General features: G+C 29.8%; 2 protein-coding genes across 3 annotated transcripts in view; both read left to right on the top strand.

The window, feature by feature from the left end:
* Positions 1-9,076: 9,076 nt before the first annotated feature.
* Positions 9,077-13,723, top strand: LOC109160075 (protein SIEVE ELEMENT OCCLUSION B-like). 2 transcript variants are annotated; one of them, XM_019308208.1, is made up of 8 exons: positions 9,077-9,300; positions 9,651-10,010; positions 10,395-10,783; positions 11,181-11,263; positions 11,353-11,525; positions 11,675-12,256; positions 12,383-12,496; positions 12,916-13,723. In XM_019308208.1, the coding sequence occupies exons 1-8, from the start codon at positions 9,169-9,171 to the stop codon at positions 13,582-13,584; spliced, it is 2,502 nt and encodes an 833-aa protein (XP_019163753.1). In that variant the 5' UTR covers positions 9,077-9,168; the 3' UTR covers positions 13,585-13,723. The 2 variants fall into 2 exon arrangements, with proteins under 2 accessions (XP_019163753.1, XP_019163754.1); XM_019308209.1 differs by having other exon boundaries at positions 12,383-12,492; positions 12,916-13,027.
* A 1,935-nt stretch (positions 13,724-15,658) lies between these two features.
* Positions 15,659-21,647, top strand: part of LOC109160073 (protein SIEVE ELEMENT OCCLUSION B-like) — a 55,252-nt gene continuing 49,263 nt past the window's right edge. The window contains exons 1-2 of the mRNA XM_019308205.1: positions 15,659-15,896; positions 16,397-16,494. Coding sequence (XP_019163750.1) covers positions 15,762-15,896; positions 16,397-16,494 — 233 coding nt within the window. The 5' untranslated portion in view covers positions 15,659-15,761. The remainder of the gene's footprint in view (positions 15,897-16,396; positions 16,495-21,647) is intronic.

Genomic DNA, 21,647 nt, shown 5'->3' with positions numbered 1-21,647 from the left:
ATTATTTGAAATCGATTAGTTTAGGGACCTAATTGTTGATTTTTTTTTATTCAGTGGCCTAATTGTTTTATCATGTGCAGTTCGATGGCCTATTTGACCCTTATTCCTTTTTTTTTTATTTATTTAGAATATATGCTTGTATTGTGAGCAAGAATAATTTCTTCAAATTCTGTTCACTTTCTTAATTCACTCTTAACAATTTATGGTAAAAATTAAAGTAAATCCCTAATAGACAAAATCAGAACCACTTTTTCTTTTCACTCTTCTTTTATATTTAGAGTGTGTTCTAAGCTAAAACAAAAGAGCTCTTATATTAATTTCTAAAGTTTTGTTGAATGATCTTGATTTCCTTTATATGAGCCTTGATATTTCCCTTATAAGTAACAAATACTTTATTCCTGATTAGTATTACATTGTTCAGTAACTTCAGTTTAAGTATTACATTTTTCATCTTGATCTGATTCGTCTCACAAATAAGGATCCATGTGACAGCCTCACAAGAGAGTCACTCTTTATTTTTGAGTATTTATCATGTGATGAGACCGTCTTACGGATCCTTATTTGTGAGACGGATCGGGTCAAGATGAAAATGTAATATATATACTGAACGAACAATATAATACTAATTAAGAATAAAGTATTTGTTACTTATAAGAGAAAATGTAACACGAAAAATGTAATATTTTTAAATCAAAATATAAATGTATTACATTTTTCTTTAAAAGTATTACACTTTCCCTTATAAGTAACAAAGACTTTATTCCTAATTAGTATTACATTTTTCCATACAAACATTATATTTTCATCTTGACCTGACCCTTCTCACGGACAAAAATTCGTGAGACGATCTCACCCAAGTTTTTGCCTTATTTTTGGTTCGTTAAGTTTTACAATAGTAGCAACTTTGTTTAATTTTTTTTATTTAGTTCCACCTACAAAAACTTCTTCCTCACCCTCTACTTTAAAGAAATTAAAGTTATATATTCTTTCCTCACCCTCTACTTTGGTCTAAAAGTTGCATTATCTTTTATTTAAGCAGCTTGAATTGCACTCTGATCAATAAGCCCACTGTGAGTCTGTGAGCAATGCTAAGGCATGAAAATGATTAGAAGCATAAAACGGTGATAGGATCACATAAGTTTGCACACTAACAGCTAATTTCCTTAATTAACACTAATAGCTCTTTTCACTTTTCTTCTATATTTGGAGTGTGTTGCAAGAAAAAAATTATAAGTTTAATGTCCTAAATATTTTGTGAACTATTCTTGATTTCCTTTAATTTGTTTTAGGAAAAATGACGCTTTTTCCCCCTGAGTTATATACTTATAGCACTTTTTCCCCCTGAATTATTTAAGTGGCTCTTTTCCTCCCTAAAATGTTAAATGGACATATTTACCCTTAAAATAAATATTTAAAATAAATATTTTATTTATTTTTCTTCTCCAACAAATTATTACTATAATTTGGTTCAAACCAAGCAGATACGATAGCAACCAAACCAAAATATTTCAATTACAATTTAGAACCAAAACGCGATATTTAGAGTTTATTAAAATCGCAAATCGAAATGGCCGGTTCATGTTCCGAACTGAAAAAATAAAATACATTTATTGTTGAATTTAGACTATTTTAAAATAAAAAATAAAATAAAATTTAAAATAAAGACGGTTCAAAATCGCGAACCGGATCCGGAACCGCCGGTTCACGGTTTATGATTCAGTTTTTTTGGTTCATAAATTTAATAAATTGAAATCTAAATATTGGATTCTAGATCTGAATCATAACCGAAAACTTTTAATTCGATTGCTATAGTGTCCGGTTCAGTTCGAACCGAACCGTGGTCATTGCTACATATACACAATAATTTGTTGGAGAAGTAAAATAAATAAAATGTTTATTTTAAGGATAGAAATGTCAATTTAATATATTAGGGGGAAAAACCACCACTTTTAAAATAATTGAGGGAGCTAATGTGCTTACATAAATAATTGAGGGGGAAAAAATACTATAAGTATATAAGTTTAACATCAATGTACAAAATAAAACTTAAAGTTATGAGTACATTGATGTTAAACTTTAAGTTTTATTTTGTAAGAGTAAGTCCTAGTACATATATAACAAGTATTTGTTAGAAGTTTTATGGTATATATAGCTTTGAGTGAATTCCATTTTTGGTCCTACTGTTATAGGGGCGTTTCCAATTTTAGTCCAGCTTAATTTTTTTTGCCACTTTATAACCACTATTATTGAATGTGTTCCACTTTTAGCCCCACCGTTAGTATTTTCATCAAGAGGTCGTGTAATCTAGGGGTATTTTGACATTTCTTCTCATCCAAGACTATGTTTGACTAAAGAAATGAGAACATTAAACCTAAAACCTAAGAAACCTCGCCGGCCCATGTTGGAACGAACGAAAAGATGTTGCTTTGGCTTCCCATTCTCGTTGTTCGAAGAGCCATCTTCGAATATCGGAGGAGGAGGACGAAGCGCCTGGATTAAAAGAGAAGAGACAAACATAAAAAGACCAAAATACCCTTGGATTACACGGCCTCTTGACGGAAATATTAACGGTGGACTAAAAGTGGAACACATTCAATAACAGTGGTTGTAAAGTGGCAAAAAAAATTAAGGTGGACTAAAATTAGAAATGCCCCTATAACAGTAGGACCAAAAAAGGAATTGACTCTATAGCTTTCATGTTTTATGGAATTCTAACTATTTAAATCTTGATATATGTTATATTGAATAAGGTAAGAACTTGGTTGTAAGGTGGGAATTTATACTCTTATGTTATATTATATAGTATATAGATAGATTTCTCAAGAGTCTTTTGATATGATGAATATATAGATTGCAGGAAAAAAACATTCATTGTATATCTCACTATCTAAGTGTCATTAATATATAATAATTGCTCAGATCATAATATAGTTTCACTATAAATCATTAAAAAAAAAATAAATAAATAACATTCCGCAGGATGATTTATATATGGATTTCATGCATGATTACTTAATCGGGTTTTAATGAGTTTGTTGTGTTTTCTCTATATATTTCGTTGGATGATATTTAGATTGGAGAAAGCATTGATGACTCTAATGGCCAGAAGTCGGATGAGGAAAACTCTAATGGTGACAAATCTGATGAAGATGACTTTAATGGCGAAAAATCTGAAGAGGAAGACTCTATTGGTGACAAAAATTATAATGATGAGGAGCAAATTGACATGGAACTTCCCTATCAATTAAAGCGGTTTTCCTCCGAGGTAATTCTCTAATTAATTTGAGGAAAAATTAAGAGATAATTGTTTTCCTTAATTTTTCTAGTCAAATTATAATATGCCAATCGTATATATATGTTATAATAGTTAACTTTATAAATGTGTAATTATTATTCTCCACATATACTATAGTTTAGTTATAAATTTTCTACAGAATACCTAATTTTCATGAGTCTTGGTAAAATAGTATCATGAGTTCATGATGTAATATGTAGTTTACGTATAATAATTTTAATAGTTTAAAATTTTTCTTTCTTTATTCAGATGTCATTGATGTGTCTAAATAATGTGAATCTACACTCAATGGTAATATATTTTCTAAGAATGTTGTCCACATTTTCCTGGGAAAGCAAGCTTTTGATTATGCTGGCAGCTTTCTCCCTCAATTTTGGAGAATTCAGCCTTGTTCACCGTCACAATAAGGGATTATCTGGCAAATTGTCAATTCTCAAGGGGCGTGAAAGTCAAGTTCTGCCAATGGATGCACATTTTATGAAATCAATCCTACATTTGACTGAGCATATTATTGAGCTTGCACAATCATCCTCTCACAATTTATCACCAATCATACCGATTGGTTGCTATTGGATCGTCACAAGTATCCTTACTTATGCATCTTATTTCACTTCTAGCCTTATGAGTATACATTCAGGGTAAGATTTATTTTCACTATACAATATATAATCAGTATGTATAAATATTGTGTTGTCATTATTGTAGGTGTTTAATAAGTGGCGAAACACAACTGTCCAGTTTAACCATCAAAATTAAAGACGTAATCTCCAATTGTCGTCCAATGCTAGGTTAGATTTAATAAATTCAAGTATAGGACATTAATTAAAGTTATTATTATTACTTACAATGAGTTTAAATTAATGAGTACTTGAATTGATATATGCAGAAAAAAAGAGAGAAGTGGATTCTTACAATGCATTATGTGATGCATTCTTTGATGAGAATCGAATAATCCCCTTCTCCACTACTTCTTCTAATTTGGATGTTTTGAAGTTAGTATTCAATGTCAAGAAAGGTGGGAAACAGAAACTCATATATCATGGTGCTCGCAACAAAATGGTATGAGCGAGCTTACTCACTTAGCCATAAATTTGAACAATTAATAATTTCTACTTTTGATTGCTAAGCTAATTAAGTACAATGTACGTCCAGTTTACTTATATATTGGTTATGTTAATTGTAAATATAAAATAATATATATAAAATGTTGAATTGCAGGTGGAGTTACGTTTGTTGAAGAATAAGAGCTTGCTATTGTTAATATCGTCAAGTCTTAATATTGACAAGTACTTGATTTTATTACTTAGATACATACAGAGAAGAACTAAATTGCATGTGCTTTGGATTCCCATATTAGACTCTCCTATATTATGGGATATTAAACATATGAAAAAACAATATAGAAGTTTGGTAAATAAAGAAAAATTACTCTCAGTGAAAAATGTACAGAAATCAGTAGCACCAGGATTTGTACGATTTGTTAAAGAGAAATTCTTTCCAGAATTCCAAATAGGAGGGGAGCCTATAATTGTTTCGCTAGATCATAATGGAAGGATGGTTCACCGTAATGCAATGGACATGCTATTGATGAGAGGTTTAGATATTAGTCAAAGGATGTATGCTCGAGTTGAGATTGGAGACAACATAATTCCTTTGTTAAAAAAAGTGTTGACAGAAAGGGTTTCGACAGTGAGAGATTTGGTGCCTGACATTGATAGGAAGATAAGTGAAGTCACTAATAAAGTGGATAGTATAATAAATGCTTGGTTCCGTGACATTGAAAAGCAAATACAAAATTCGGTATGTTTATTTTAATGTATGTTTTTTTTTTTTTTTTTTTTTTTGAGGAAATTTTAATGTATGTTTTATTAGTTCGTTAACTCACATACATATATTCCTTTAATTTAAAATTGTAAATGATCAAGTAGCGTAATAACATTAACAGTTTATTTTTATGAATAGGTTGATAATAACATTTTCACAAGTAAGAAGGAAAAAGAATTATGGAAGATGGAAACTTGGTGCACTAAGCTTGTGGCAGATATGGGTTACGACACGTTCGATTGGGTATGTGAAATTATCACTGCTATGTCACAGATGCAACTACTCTTTCTCCCACTTTATTTAATTTGTCTAATGCCGGTTAGAGCCTTTTAAATTATACACAGTTTAATTCTGCATAATATTTTTTTTAAAACAATTCTACATAATATTTAATTTAATATTACTATTAAAATTTATATATTTAAAAATTTTATTAAAAATACGATTAAATATAAATGGTCAAATTTTAAAAGTAAATAAAAAATATATATATATTATCAAAGAAAATAAGTAAAGAAAAAAAAAAAGTTTGCTTAACTGATAAATAATAAATATGACATAAAATGCACCGAATGAATTTACATGTCATTCTCGTTTACAATAAGTTTTGATCCTATTCATCTGTAACTTCCTAAATATCACAATAATTTTGAATTTTTAAACAAAAAAATATATATTAAAAAAAAATTAATAAAATCAACGACTGGTTGCACAATCTTTTATATTTCTAAAATTTTATAGTACTAACTTGTTTGGATGTATCAGGTTAAAGAGGACAGGTCCATTTTTTTAATTGGTGGGAATGACATACAATGGGTTAAAACATTTGAGTCCAAGGTAATGTTACAAAATCAGTTTAACCCAAAATCAAAAATTAAGATGGTCTACGCTGGTAGTAATATGAAAGTAGCATCAATGATTGCGGAAGACGAGAATTGCAACGTACTAGGTCATCCTTTTACTTCATGGTTTTTTTGGCCACGGCTTCGAAGCATATTCATGTCAAGGATTAAATTTGTAGAAGAGACTGATGGTGATGAAATTTTGCAAAGAGTAAAAAAGTTGCTAGCCTATGAAGCTAACAATTTAGTCGTTAACGAATGGGTTATGCTATGCAAAGCGAACAAGATAGTTGTATGTGACATTGGAGATAAAATGTTGAAGGTGATGAATGAATATGAGAAATGGAAGGAGAATGCAATAGCTAAAGGCTTTGACCAAGCATTCAAAGATTATCATGATGAGATGCTTGATTCTGCTTCTACTTCACAACAACATCATCATCATCATCGATGTGCCCTTAAATACCCATGTAATTTTGATAGTGTCCCACAGAATGTAAAATGCCCTGAATGCTGTCACGGTATGCAAAAATTTGTCACTTTCAAGTGTTGCCACGACAATGTTGTTGATGATGATGACGAAGATTCTGATTAGGATGTACTTAATTAGTTTGATATTGATCACACTTGATGTATTTGCATATGCATATGAAAGTTTTTTGTTGTTACCAATATTATTTGTAACAGAGGTATAATTTTTTATGCTGAGTCATCAGTTTATTTGGTTTCTCGTTGTGTTAAATTGCATGTATGGCTTCTCATTCGGATAGGAATTGAAGCATTTTTCAAAGATAATAATTCAATAAAATTTTGAGACATGCATCGACATTACGTACTATAAGTCAATATGAATATTTTTATAAAATCTATTTTTAATTTCACTGTATAAAATTATTGATGATATTAACTATGGTTCTACGGACTATTATTATCTTGTTACTCAGACCTACGAATCAAATTTTATATTCGCAGCTTTAGAAGTGATTCTGGGAATAATTCGTAAAAAAAGAGGAATTTCGCACTTCACATGTCTATGAATAAAGAGATGCCAATATTAAAATTACTTAATTGTCTATTTATTTAACAACAAATGGACGGAATAACAAATGGGGGACTAAATTGAGCAAAAACACAAAAGTCTGGGACGAAATTGAGTAAAAACACAAAACTCTGGGACTACATTAAGTCACCAAAGTCGTTTAGGACAAAATTGAGAAAAACCACTATAGTCGAAGACGATTTTGGGTATTAATTCACCTAAACCATTCGCCCCTTCTCATTTCAACTTTATCTTCCTTCGAAATATCTAAGTGTGCAGGCAAATGTCCCTATAATGACTTTATCTTGCAATCTCTTCATAATAGCCAAACTATGTTCAAAAACCAACAGACATATTATATCACAACTCTCTAATATTAACTTTGTTCAATATATATTCTAATAATATCATAATAAGTGTCATTCGTTGTTTTGTTTTGTTTATTTATTTATTTATTTATTTATTTATTTATTTTTTATTTTAATTTTACTTTAGATATAACTTGAAAATGTGTTACACATTCACTTTTATCAATTTTTTTTTTTTATATTTAGAATATATGCTTCCATTGTGAGCAAGAATAATCTCTTCAAATTTTGTTCACTTTCTTAATTCACTCTTAACAATTTATGGTGAAAATTAAAGTAAATCTCTAATAGACAAAATCAGAACCACTTTTTCTTTTCACTCTTCATTTATATTTAGAGTGTGTTCTAAGCAAAAACAAAAGAGCTCTAAGATTGTTTCCTAAAGTTTTGTTGGATGATCTTGATTTTCTTTATATGAGCATGATATTTCCCTTATAAGTAACAAATACTTTATTCCTGATTAATATTATATTGTTCAGTAACTTCATTATAAGTATTATATTTTTCATCTTGACCTGACTCGTCTCATAAATAAGGATCCATGTGACAGCCTCACAAGAGAGTCACTCTTTATTTTTGAGTGTCTATCATGTGATGAGACCGTCTTATGGATCTTTATTGGTCAGACGGGTCAAGTCAAGATGAAAATGTAATATATATATAGAACAATGTAATACTAATTAAGAATAAAGTATTTGTTACTTATAAGGGAAAATGTAATACGAAAAAATGTAATACTTTTAAATCAAAATGTAAATATATTACATTTTTCTTTAAAAGTATTACACTTTCCCTTATAAGTAACAAATACTTTAATCCTAACTAGTATTACATTTTCATTTTGACATGACCTGTCTCACGGACAAGAATTCGTGAGACCATCTCACACAAGTTTTTTGTCTTATTTTTGGTTCGTTAAGTTTTACAATAGTATAGTAGCAACTTTGTTTAATTTTTTTTACTTAGTTCCTCCTACACAAACTTCTTCCTCACCCTCTACTTTAAAGAAATTGAAGTTATATATTCTTTCCTCACCCTCTACTTTGGTCTAAAAGCTGTATCTTTTATTTAAGCAACTTGAATTGCACTCTTATCAATAAGGCTACTGTGAGTCTGTGAGCAGTGCTAAAGCATGAAGGGATTAGAAGCATAAAATGGTGATAGGATCACATAAGTTTGCACACTAACAGCTAATTTCCTTAATTAACACTACTAGCTAGCTCTTTTCACTTTTCTTTTATATTTGGAGTGTGTTGCAAGAAAAAAATAAAACAACTTTAATGTCCTAAATATTTTGTGAACTATTCTTGATTTCCTTTAATTTGTTTATATGATCATTGATATTTTCTTGTATTGGGAGTGAATTGAAATACTCCATGTCATGGAGAGTACTTAAGGATACGATCGATAGAGCATTAGGTGAAGATTAATATTGTTAAAGTTCCTCAATATTAGTTAGATAGTATTTTACTTCTGGGAGGGCAAGGTAAAATATTTTATTCTTTATCATATTAAATATCAAAATATATGTATACTTATTAGTTAAATTTGGCATCTATATATACTCACCATACTATATAGTTAAAGCAAATAAATGATTCCACTTATTTGCTCACAATTGAAGCAAAGAATTGTCCCTTTTCATCCTATTTCATTTTTAATTAATGCTATAAATATAAGAGGTTAGCTACACAATTTATTCACAAACCAGCAACATTTTCTCTTTTCTTCCCCGGCCTAAATCCTGCAAGCTCTCCTTACCCTAGTAAATAGACAAACCAACCTTTGTCTCTATCAAAGATGGCAATTTCAGACATCAATGAAAGTGTTATCTTGGAAGAAGTTATGAGTACACATGATCCAGATGACAAAAAGAATTTTAAAATTAATGTTATCTTCAATTTGGTGAAGAGCATTCTCTATCCTACTACGGTTTGTGTATATACTATTAATTTACATTTATCTTAAACTTCAAGTTATTAGGTGGGAATTTATTCTACTCTATGTTATAGTATATATTATATAAATTTCTAAAGAGTACTTTGATGAAAAGATTGCAGGACAAAAACATTCATTGTATATCTAACTATATATTTAAGTGCCATTAATAAATAATAATTGCTCATAATAGTTTCAGTATAATCACTAAAATAAAATAATTAAATAACATTCCGCAGGATGATTTGTATATGGATCGGATTTCATGCATGATAACTTAATTGGATTTTAATGAGTTTGTTGTGTTTTGGTCTATATATTTCATTGGATGATATATGATTTAGATTGGAGATAGCATTGATGAAGATGAAGATGAAGATTCTGATAAGGAAGACTCTAATGGGAGTAATGGCGACAAGTCTAATGAGAAAGACTCTAATGACAAGTTTGATGAAGAAGACTTTATTAGCGACAAGTCCGATGAGGAAGACTCTAATGGCCACAAGTTTGATGAGGAAGACTCTAATGACGACAAGTCTGATGAGGGAGACTCAAATGGCGACGAGTCTGATGATGACAAAAAGTCTAATGAGGAGGGATCTGACAGTAAAAAAAGGTTTGATGATGAGAAGGAATTTGACAGTGAGGAGGAATATGCTAAAGACGTGGAACTTCCCTATCAATTAAAACACTTTTCCTTTGAGGTAATTCTCTAATTTGAAGAAAAAATTAAAAAGATATTTGTTTTTCTTAAATTTTTCAATCAGATTATAACCGTTCATATACTTTATCAACCTACTGAAACACAAAGCACCAATAATACCTCCATTGAGGCTCAAACTCACAACCTTCCAAATGGAAATCCAGCCCGGATACCATTTGACCGTATAGTCTTGGTAGGTCAATTATATATATGTGCTATAATGGTAACTTTATAAATGTGCAATTATTCTCCGCATACTATAATTTAATTAGAAAATTTTATAGCAAATACCTAATTTTCATGAATCTTTGTAAAATAGTATCATGATTTTATGATGCAATAAGTACTTTACGTAAAGAATTTTTAATAATTTTAAAATTTACAGATGTCATTGATGTGTTCAAAAAATGTGGATCTACACTCGATTGTAGTATATTTTCTGAAAATGTTATCCACATTTTCCTGGGACGGCAAGCTTTTGATTATGCTGGCAGTTTTCTCCCTCAATTTTGGAGAATTCAGCCTTATTCATTGTCACAATAAGGGATTGTCTGCCAAATTGTCAATTCTCAAGGGGCGTGAAAGTCAAGTTCTGTCAATGGATGCACATTTTATGAAATCAATCCTACATTTGACTGAACATATTATTGAGCTTGCACAATCATCCTCTCATAATTCATCACCAATCATACCGATTGGTTGCTATTGGATCGTCACAAGTATCCTTACTTATGCATCCTATTTCACTTCTCGCCTTATGAGTATGCATTCAGAGTAAGATTTAATTTCATTTTACAATGCATTATTATATGTTTTAAATAACTTAGATAAGGTGTGCATAAGTCATTACAAGCTCTTAGACACTACGGGAAATTATGGAATTTCTGACCACCTGAAAGTGATCTTAAATCAAGTTAATACCAAAAAATGATCGGAAATAGCAACAAAAGTTTTTCCGGATACCAAAAGTGGTCGTAACAAGGCTTTCGACTTGATTTAAGATCACTTTTAGGTGGTCGAAAATTTCATAATTTCCAGTAGTGAGATAAGGAGTATTTTCCCAAAATGTTAATTATTGAGTTTGTATAGATCGGATAAACATTGATTATAAATATATAATCAATATGTATGAACATAGTGTTTGTCATTATTGTTTTCGTTATTATTGTAGGTGTTTTATAGCTGAAGAAACACAACTTTCTTGTTTAAATGTCAAAATCAAAGACATAATCTCCGAATGCTGCCCGATACTAGGTTAGGTTTAATAAATTCAAGGCCGAAATTAAAGTTATTATTACTTGCAGTGAGTTTAAATTAACGAGTACTTGAATTGATATATGCAGAAGAAAAGAGAGAAGTGGATACTTACAATGCATTATGTCATGCATTCTTTGATGAGAATCCAATAATCCCCTCCTCTACTACTTCTTCTAATTTGGATGTTTTGAAGTTAGTATTCAATGCCAAGAAAGGTGGGAAACAGAAACTCATATATGATGGTGATAGGGGACAAATGGTATAGTATGAGCTTACTCAGTTAGCCCTAAATTTGAATAATTAATAATTTCTTTTGATTTGATTGCTAATTAAGTATCCAGTTTGCTTATATATTTGTTATCTTAATTGTAATTATAAAATAATATATAAAAAATTTGGGAACTGCAGGTGGAATTACATTTTTTGAAGAATAAGAGCTTGCTACTATTAATATCGTCAAGTCTTGATATTGACAAGTACTTGATTTCATTACTTGGATACATACAAGGCAATACTCAATTGCCAGTATTTTGGATTCCGATATTAGACTCTTCTACATTATGGGATATTAAACATATGGAAGAACAATATGAAAGTTTAGTAAATGAATCAGAAATACTCTTAGTGAGAAATGTACAGGAATCAGTAGCACCAGGATTTTTAAGGTTTGTTAAAGAGAAATTCTTTCCAGAATTCCAAATAGGAGGTGAGCCTATAATTGTTTCACTAGATCATAATGGAAGGATGGTTCACCGTAATGCAATGCAGATGGTATTGATGAGAGGTTTAGATATTTGTGAAAGGATGTCTGGCGGAGTTAAGATTGGAGATAGCATAATTCCTTTATTACAAAAGGTTTTGATAGAAAGGGTTTCGACGGTGAGGGATTTGGTGCCTGGCATTGATAAGAAGATAAGTGAAGTCGCTAAAAAGGTGGATGGTATAATAAATAATTGGTTCCATGACATTGAAAAACAAATACAAAATCCGGTATGTTTACTTTAATGTATGTTTTATTATTCGTTAACTCACATATACATATATTCTTTCGATTTAAAATTATAAATGATCGAGTAGCTTAGCGTGATAACATTAATCGCTTATTTTTATGAATAGGTTAATAGTAACATTTTCACAAGTAAGAAGGAAAAAGATTTATGGAAGATAGAAACTTGGTGCACTAAACTTGTGGCAGCTGATCCGAGTGATGACTACAAAATATCCAAGTGGGTATGTCCAACTTCATCACTACTATGTCACAAATGCAACTACTCTTTCTCCCACTTTATTTACTTTGTCTAATGCTGGTTAGAGCCTTTTAAATTATACAGTTTTATTTTGCATAATTTTTTTGAAACAATTCTGCATAATATTTAATTTAATATTAGTATATAAATTTATATATTTAAAAACTTTATTAAAAATATATTATTAAACATAAATGGTCCAATATTAAAAGTAAAGAAAAAACATATATATTATTATAGAAGATAAGTAAAGAAGAAAAAGTTTGAAATGGGTTTTATTTTAACCAAAAAATAAAAATAAAAATATAGAAAAAATAACAATAAAATCAACGTCTGGTTGCACAATTTAAAATTTTATACCATTAATAATTTTTATAGTACTAACTTGTTTGGATTTATCAGGTTGAAAAGAACAAGTGCGTTTTTCTAATTGGCGGGCATGACATACAATGGGTTAAAACATTTGAGTTGAAGGTAAAAGAAATTGAGTTTAACCCACAATCAAAAATTAAGATGCTCTACGTTGGTAGTAACATGAAAGTAGCATCAATGATTGAGGAAGACGAGAATTGCAACGTAAAAGGTGATCCTCATTCTTCATGGTTGTTTTGGGCACGGCTTCGAAGCATATTCATGTCAAGGATTAAATTCTTAGAAGAGACTTATGATGATGAAGAGTGTGATGAAATCTTGCAAGGAGTAAAAAAGTTGCTAGCCTATGAAGCTAACTGTTTAGTAGTTAACGAATGGGCTATGCTATGCAAAGGGAACAAGATAGTTGTATGTGACATCGGAGATAAAATGCTGAAGGTCATTAATGAGTTTGACAAATGGAAGGAGAATGCAATAGCTAAAGGCTTTGACCAAGCATTCAAAGATTATCATGAGATGCTTCATTCTACTTCTACTTCACAACATCATCATCATCGATGTGCCCTTGAATACCCATCTAATTTTGATAGTGTCCCAGAGAATGTAAAATGCCCTCAGTGTTGTCACGGTATGCAAAAATTTGTCACTTTCAAGTGCTGCCACGACAATGTTGATGATTCTGAGGAGGATTCTGATTAGGATGTACTTAGTTTGATATTGATAACACTTGATGTATTTAATTTGCATATGCATATGAAAGTTTTTTTTTTTTTTTGTTACCAACATTATTTGTAACAGAGGTATAATTTTTTATGCTAAGTCATCAGTTTATTTGGTTTCTCCTTGTGTTAAATTGTATGGCTTCTCATTCGGATAGGAAGCATTTTTCAATGATAATAATTCAATAAAATTTTGAGACATGCATCGACATTACGTACTATTAGTTAATATGAATATTCTTATAAAAACATTTTTCAATGATAAACCAATTAAACCGGTTGAAACAGGAAAAATAACAAAAGAAAAATATGAATAGACAAAAATGTCATGACTAAAAATAGGAAAAGTAATAAGAAGGACTAAAAGTGTCCAAAAACTAATAGTCTGGGATGTTAAATGACAAAAATGATAATATGAAATTAAATTTAAAATTACCACAAAAAATAAGGGACCTCTGGTGGAATTAACTCTTGCATTTAATTAGCTTCTAAACAGGCGGGTATTGAGTGTGCAATGAAGAGGTGCTGGATGGTGAATATTATAATAGCACTATGTTTAAGATTCGAAGTAGCCGCAACATTTTGGTTCAAAGAATAAAAATAAAGTAAATAGAATAGAATTTCAACAGAAATATAATGGAGTAAGAAAGGAATAGAATAGATATAGATACGTATATACGAATATATGAAACTTGAAAAAAAAAAAAAAAAAAACAGATCGAAACTATATATATATACACGCACATATGAAACTGAAAAAAATAACATAGAAGTATATTATTGTACCATAGCAATGATGTGTAATTGACTGATTATTCATAGGGGCTTGAATGATGCTTGGAAATATATGTACTTTTAGATTAATAAAAAAATAATAATTATTCCTAATAAGTTAAAAACAACTAATACTAAGGGAGTCTTGGGAATTTTATTCCTTACTGTAAAAATCGAAACAAACAGTATAATAAATATATTTCATGAAATGATATTTCTTTCTTAATTTAGTTTATGAACCAAACATCACCTTAAGAGAAAAATAAGAGGTGAATGACATCCTACTATACAATTGAAAATTAAACGAAGCCAATCAAATGAGATCAATAGCGCAGCTACAATCCTGCCTGTTTATGACTATTGCGAAGAAGAAGAGCCTTTAATTTGCATTGTTTAATTTTCTTAATTTAAACAAAATTAATTATATTCTTTGCTCGCCCTCTACTTAATTAATTTCGTCTAAATTAAAAGTTGCAATCTTTTTCAGCAGCTTGAATAATTATATTGACTCAGATCAAATCAGATCAATAAGTTCACTGTGAGCTGTGCTGAAGCTAAGGGATATGATCCTTTTTATATATGAATTGATCTGAAGGACATTAATTTGTCATACAATTCGAAAAAATAAATTTAATTCCACTCTTTTGTTTTGTTACCACAATCAATACATTTTTGGACCCTTTCTTTTGTGTCCCTCACATTTACTTTTCTCCTCTTTTATAATTAGAATAACAGCATTACAAGCAAGAATAAAAGAACTCCTATTTATTCAAATTTTGTTCACTTTTTTTATTCACTCCTAATAAGTTATAGTTCAAAGTAAATCTCTGACAAAGTGAGTAACACATCCTCTTTTCACTTTTCTTTTACTTTTATATTTGGAGTGTGTTGCAAGAAAAAATAAAAAAATAAAACAACTTTAATGTCTTAAAGAATTTGTTTTATATTAAGAGTGAATTGAAGTACTCATGTCAATATGTCATGGAGAGTACTTAAGGATAGAGCATTAGGTGAACAAATTTTTTCAATGTTAGATAATATTTTACTTCTATTGGAGGGAAAGGTAAAATAGTTTATTCTTTATGATATTAAAAATTAAAATATATGTTATATACTTAGCTTATTAATTAAATTTGGTATCTATACTCACCATATACTATATACATAGTTAAAGCAAATAAATTGGTTCTACTTATTTGCTCACAATTGAAGCAAAGAATTGTCCCATTTCATCCTATTCCATTTTTAATGCTATAAATATAAGAGGTTAGTTACACAATTGATTCACAAACCAGCAACGTTTTCTCTACTTTTTCCCGACCTAAATCTGCAAGCTCTCTTTACCCAAGTAAATAGACAAACTAGCCTTAGTCTCTATCAAAGATGGCAGTTCCACACATCAATGACGAAAGTGTGATCTCGGAAGAAGTTATGAGTACACATGATCCAGATAGCAAAGAAAATTTTAAAATTAATGTTATCTTCGATTTGGTGAAGAGCATTCTCTATACTACTACGGTTTGTGTATTTATTATTAATTTACATTGATGTTAAAGTTTAAGTTTTATTTTGTAAGAGTAAGTCCTAGTACATATATAACAAGTATTTGTTAGAAGTTTTATGGTATATATAGGTTTCATGTTTTATGGAATTCTAATTAACTATTTAAATCTTGATATATGTTATATTGAATGAGGTAAGAACTTGGTTGTTAGGTGGGAATTTATACTCTTATGTTATATTATATAGTATATAGATAGATTTCTCAAGAGTTTTTTTGATATGATGAATAGATTGCAGGACAAAAACATTTATTGTATATCGGACTATCTAAGTGTCATTAATATATAATAATTGCTCAGATCATAATATAGTTTCACTATAAATCATTAAAAAAATAAATAAATAACATTCCGCAGGATGATTTATATATGGATTTCATGCATGATTACTTAATCGGGTTTTAATGAGTTTGTTGTGTTTTCTCTATATATTTCGTTGGATGATATATAATTTAGGTTGGAGAAAGCATTGATGACTCTAATGGCCAGAAGTCGGATGAGGAAGACTCTAATGGTGACAAATATGATGAAGATGACTTTAATGGCGAAAAATCTGAAGAGGAAGACTCTATTGGTGACAAAAATTCTAATGATGAGGAGCAAATTGACATGGAACTTCCCTATCAATTAAAGCGGTTTTCCTCTGAGGTAATTCTCTAATTAATTTGAGGAAAAATTAAGAGATAATTTATTTCCTTAAATTTTCTAGTCAAATTATAATAGGCCAATCGTATATATATTAATAGTTAACTTTATAAATGTGTAATTATTATTCTCCACATATACTATAGTTTAGTTATAACTTTTCTACAGAATGCCTGATTTTCATGAGTCTTGGTAAAATAGTATCATGAATTCATGATGTAATATGTAGTTTACATATAATAATTTTAATAGTCTAAAATTTTTCTTTCTTTATTCAGATATCATTGATGTGTCCAAATAATGTGAATCTACACTCAATGGTAATATATTTTCTAAGAATGTTGTCCACATTTTCCTGGGAAAGCAAGCTTTTGATTATGCTGGCAGCTTTCTCCCTCAATTTTGGAGAATTCAGCCTTATTTATGGTCACAATAAGGGATTGTCTGCCAAATTGTCAATTCTCAAGGGGCGTGAAAGTCAAGTTCTGCCAATGGATGCACATTTTATGAAATCAATCCAACATTTGAATGAGCATATTATTGAGCTTGCACAATCATCCTCTCATAATTCATCACTAATCATACCGATTGGTTGCTATTGGATCGTCACAAGTATCCTTACTTATGCATCCTATTTCACTTCTAGCCTTATCAGTAGACATTCAGGGTAAGATTTATTTTCACTATACAATATATAATCAGTATTTATGAATATTGTGTTGTCATTATTGTTTTCGTTATTATTGTAGGTGTTTAATAAGTGGCGGAACACAACTGTCCAGTTTAACCATCAAAGTCAAAGACGTAATCTCCGATTGTCGTCCAATACTAGGTTAGATTTAATAAATTCAAGTATAGGACATTAATTAAAGTTATTATTATTACTTACAGTGAATTTAAATTAATGAGTACTTGAATTGATATATGCAGAAAAAAAAGAGAGAAGTGGATTCTTACAATGCATTATGTGATGCATTCTTTGATGAGAATCGAATAATCCCCTCCTCCACTACTTCTTCTAATTTGGATGTTTTGAAGTTAGTATTCAATGTCAAGAAAGGTGGAAAACAGAAAGTCATATATGATGGCGCTCGCAACAAAATGGTATGAGCGAGCTTACTCACTTAGCCATAAATTTGAACAATTAATAATTTCTACTTTTGATTGCTAAGCTAATTAAGTACTATGTACGTCCAGTTTACTTATATATTGGTTATGTTAATTATAAATATAAAATAATATATATAAAATGTTGAATTGCAGGTAGAGTTATGTTTGTTGAAGAATAAGAGCTTGCTACTGTTAATATCGTCAAGTCTTAATATTGACAAGGTCTTGATTTTATTACTTGGATTCATACAGAGAAGAACTAAATTGCATGTGCTTTGGATTCCCATATTAGACTCTCCTATATTATGGGATATTAAACATATGAAAAAACAATATAGAAGTTTGGTAAATAAAGAAAGATTACTCTCGATGAGAAATGTACAGAAATCAGTAGCACCAGGATTTGTACGGTTTATTAAAGAGAAATTCTTTCCAGAATTTCAAATAGGAGGTGAGCCTATAATTGTTTCGCTAGATCAAAATGGAAGGATGGTTCATCGTAATGCAATGGACATGCTATTGATGAGAGGTTTAGATATTAGTGAAAGGATGTATGTTGGAGTTAAGATTGGAGACAGTATAATTCCTTTATTACAAAAAGTGTTGACAGAAAGGGTTTCGACAGTGAGGGATTTGGTGCCTGACATTAATAGGAAGATAAGTGAAGTCACTAATAAAGTGGATAGTATAATAAATGCTTGGTTCCGTGACATTGGAAAGCAAATACAAAATCCGGTATGTTTATTTTAATGTATGTTTTATTAGTTCGTTAACTCACATACATACATTCCTTTAATTTAAAATTGTAAATGATCAAGTAGCGTGATAGCATTAACAGTTTATTTTTTATAAATAGGTTGATAATAACATTTTCACAAGTAACAAGGAAAAAGATTTATGGAAGATGGAAACTTGGTGCACTAAGCTTGTGGCAGATATGGGTTCTGACACGTCCGATTGGGTATGTCCAACTTCATCACTCCTATGTCACAAATGCAACTACTCTTTCTCCCACTTTATTTAATTTGTCTAATGCCAGTTAGAGCCTTTTAAATTATACACAGTTTAATTCTGCATAATATTTTTTTTAAAACAATTCTACATAATATTTAATTTAATATTACTATTTAAAATTTATATATTTATATATTTAGAAACTTTATTAAAAATACGATTAAACATAAATGGTCAAATTTTAAAAGTAAAAAAATATATATATATTATCAAAGAAAATAAGTAAAGAAAAAAAAAATTGCTTAACTGATAAATAATAAATATGACATAAAATGCACTGAATGAATTTACATGTCATTCTCGTTTACAATAAGTTTTGATCCTATTCATCTGTAACTTCCTAAATATCACAATAATTTTGAATTTTTAAACAAAAAAAATATATATTAAAAAAAATTAATAAAGTCAACGACTGGTTGCACAATCTTTTATATTTCTAAAATTTTATAGTACTAACTTGTTTGGATCGATGTATCAGGTTAAAGAGGACAGGTCCATTTTTTTAATTGGTGGGAATGACATACAATGGGTTAAAACATTTGAGTCCAAGGTAATGTTACAAAATCAGTTTAACCCACAATCAAACATTAGGATGGTCTACGCTGGTAGTAATATGAAAGTAGCATCAATGATTGAGGATGACGAGAATTGCAACGTACTAGGTCATCCTTTTACTTCATGGTTTTTTTGGCCACGGCTTCGAAGCATATTCATGTCAAGGATTAAATTTGTAGAAGAGACTGATGGTGATGAAGAGTGTGATGAAATTTTGCAAGGAGTAAAAAAGTTGCTAGCCTATGAAGCTAACGATTTAGTAGTTAACGAATGGGCTATGCTATGCAAAGGGAACAAGATAGTTGTATGTGACATTGGAGATAAAATGTTGAAGGTGATGAATGAATATGAGAAATGGAAGGAGAATGCAATAGCTAAAGGCTTTGACCAAGCATTCAAAGATTATCATGATGAGATGCTTCATTCTGCTTCTACTTCACAACATCATCATCATCGATGTACCCTTAAATACCCATGTAATTTTGATAATGTCCCAGAGAATGTAAAATGTCCTGAATGTTGTCACGGTATGCAAAAATTTGTCACTTTCAAGTGCTGCCACGACAATGTTTGATATTGATGAGACTTGATGTATTTGAATATGCATATGAAAGTTTTTTTTGTTACCAACATCATTTGTAATAGAGATATAATTTTTTATGCTGAGTCATCAGTTTATTGTTTCTCGTTGTGTTAAATTGCATGTATGGCTTCTCATTCGGATAGGAATTGAAGCATTTTTCAAAGATAATAATTCAATAAAATTTTGAGACATGCATCCACATTACGTACTATAAGTCAATATGAATATTTTTATAAAATCAATTTTTAATTTCACTGTATAAAATTATTGATAATATAAACTATGGTTCTAGGGACTACTATTATGGTGTTAATTTTGGCAAATTATATCGTGCACCACGGTGCATAATTGATTATGCACCGCGCATTAAAACGACGTCGTTTTGTTTAATGAAAAAAAAAAAAAAGACATCTGTTTCTCGTCATTCCACACCCTTCCGCAAAAAGTAACTCTGTTATTCAGTTTCATTTTGTATACACTGCAGTTTCAGTTCAACACAATTACAATTTCATTTCGATATAACTACAGTTTCATTCGATATTTATAGACACAAATATGTGAAAATGTTATTTAATTTTATTTTATATACACTATAGTTTTATTAAACATAATAAACTACATGATCATTTTGATATAATTACAGCTTCATTGTACAATATACACTCAAATATGTGAAATGTTATTCAGTTTCATTTTATATATACTGCAGTTTCATTTCACCACAATTACACTATCATTTTGATATAACTGCAGTTTCATTTGATAATATAAAAATAATACATGAGTTAGTGTCGGTTTGAGAATTAACATACAAAAAATGCACGCTCTGTTAAAATTAACGACACATCATTTCTTTACTTAAAGAAACGGTGCACGTGCACCGCAGTCTACGATATGACAACTGATTAGTTTTAATCATATTTTCTTCGTTTTTGAATTTCCACCATTTTGTGATGAGTTCTTTAATTCCCATATTAAATCGTAGTGAACTATGCTAGCACACTACGGAAATTCAATAACTATGGTAGTAAAATGAATTCTTATTTAATTTTCACAAAAATTTGTACACTTTTTTCATTAATTTCAGCAAAATATATACGGGCCGGATAAAAAACATGTTGCATTATTTCTTTCTTTATACCCTTAGCTTCCTTTTTGTATTCTTGGACTGCATTGCAAGCATACATGAACAAAAAGATTAATTATTCTTATTTTCTCAAAAATTGCAGCCTTTTATTTATTCACTAATTATCCCACTAATTTACCAGCATGACCATCCCTTATTCGTATGATTAATTGTACACTCCACCATTATATTATTCAAGCTCATAAAATATATTATCTAACACCAAAAAATTCATTATTATTCTAACACATAAACGGATGCAGTAGATACCGTTATTGACTAATGAAATTTTGTTTTTTGTTTTTTTTTGTTTTTTGTTTTTTTTTTGTTTTGTTTTTTTGTTTTGTTTTTTTTTTTTTAACGCCAAAACGACATTATTGAGTCATGGTTCACACAACTGTGTGGATCGCAATAATTTGCAATCCTCTGATCTGTTAGACTGTTACATCATATCATTCCAGGCAGGCATCCTGTATGTTAACACTGTGTGTGACTCATTGCGCATTGACATTAATTAATTTTTTGAGTACTACTGACTCTGTTACAATGTAATATCTGTTCATACATACTTTCTCAATTTACTGATGCACAAACAGTCAATGGCCCCACCAGGGCCGGATTTTGGGCTGTGCAAGCTGGGCTACAACACAGTTCCCCAAATTTTAGAGGTCCAT

This window comes from Ipomoea nil, unplaced genomic scaffold (assembly GCF_001879475.1).
Source record: "Ipomoea nil cultivar Tokyo-kokei standard unplaced genomic scaffold, Asagao_1.1 scaffold2845, whole genome shotgun sequence".
Classification (NCBI taxonomy): Eukaryota; Viridiplantae; Streptophyta; class Magnoliopsida; order Solanales; family Convolvulaceae; genus Ipomoea; species Ipomoea nil.
The sequence above is the reverse complement of the archived record's forward strand: the minus strand, read 5'-3'. Positions and strand labels throughout refer to the sequence as shown.

Excerpts from the sequence above, each read along its gene's own strand:
- LOC109160075 (XM_019308208.1), top strand. The coding sequence starts at position 9,169 with ATGGCAATTTCAGACATCAATGAAAGTGTTATCTTGGAAGAAGTTATG. Across the intron at positions 9,301-9,650 it reads GCATTCTCTATCCTACTACG|ATTGGAGATAGCATTGATGA; the intron begins GTTTGTGTATAT and ends TATATGATTTAG. Across the intron at positions 12,257-12,382 it reads AAAAACAAATACAAAATCCG|GTTAATAGTAACATTTTCAC; the intron begins GTATGTTTACTT and ends TTTTATGAATAG.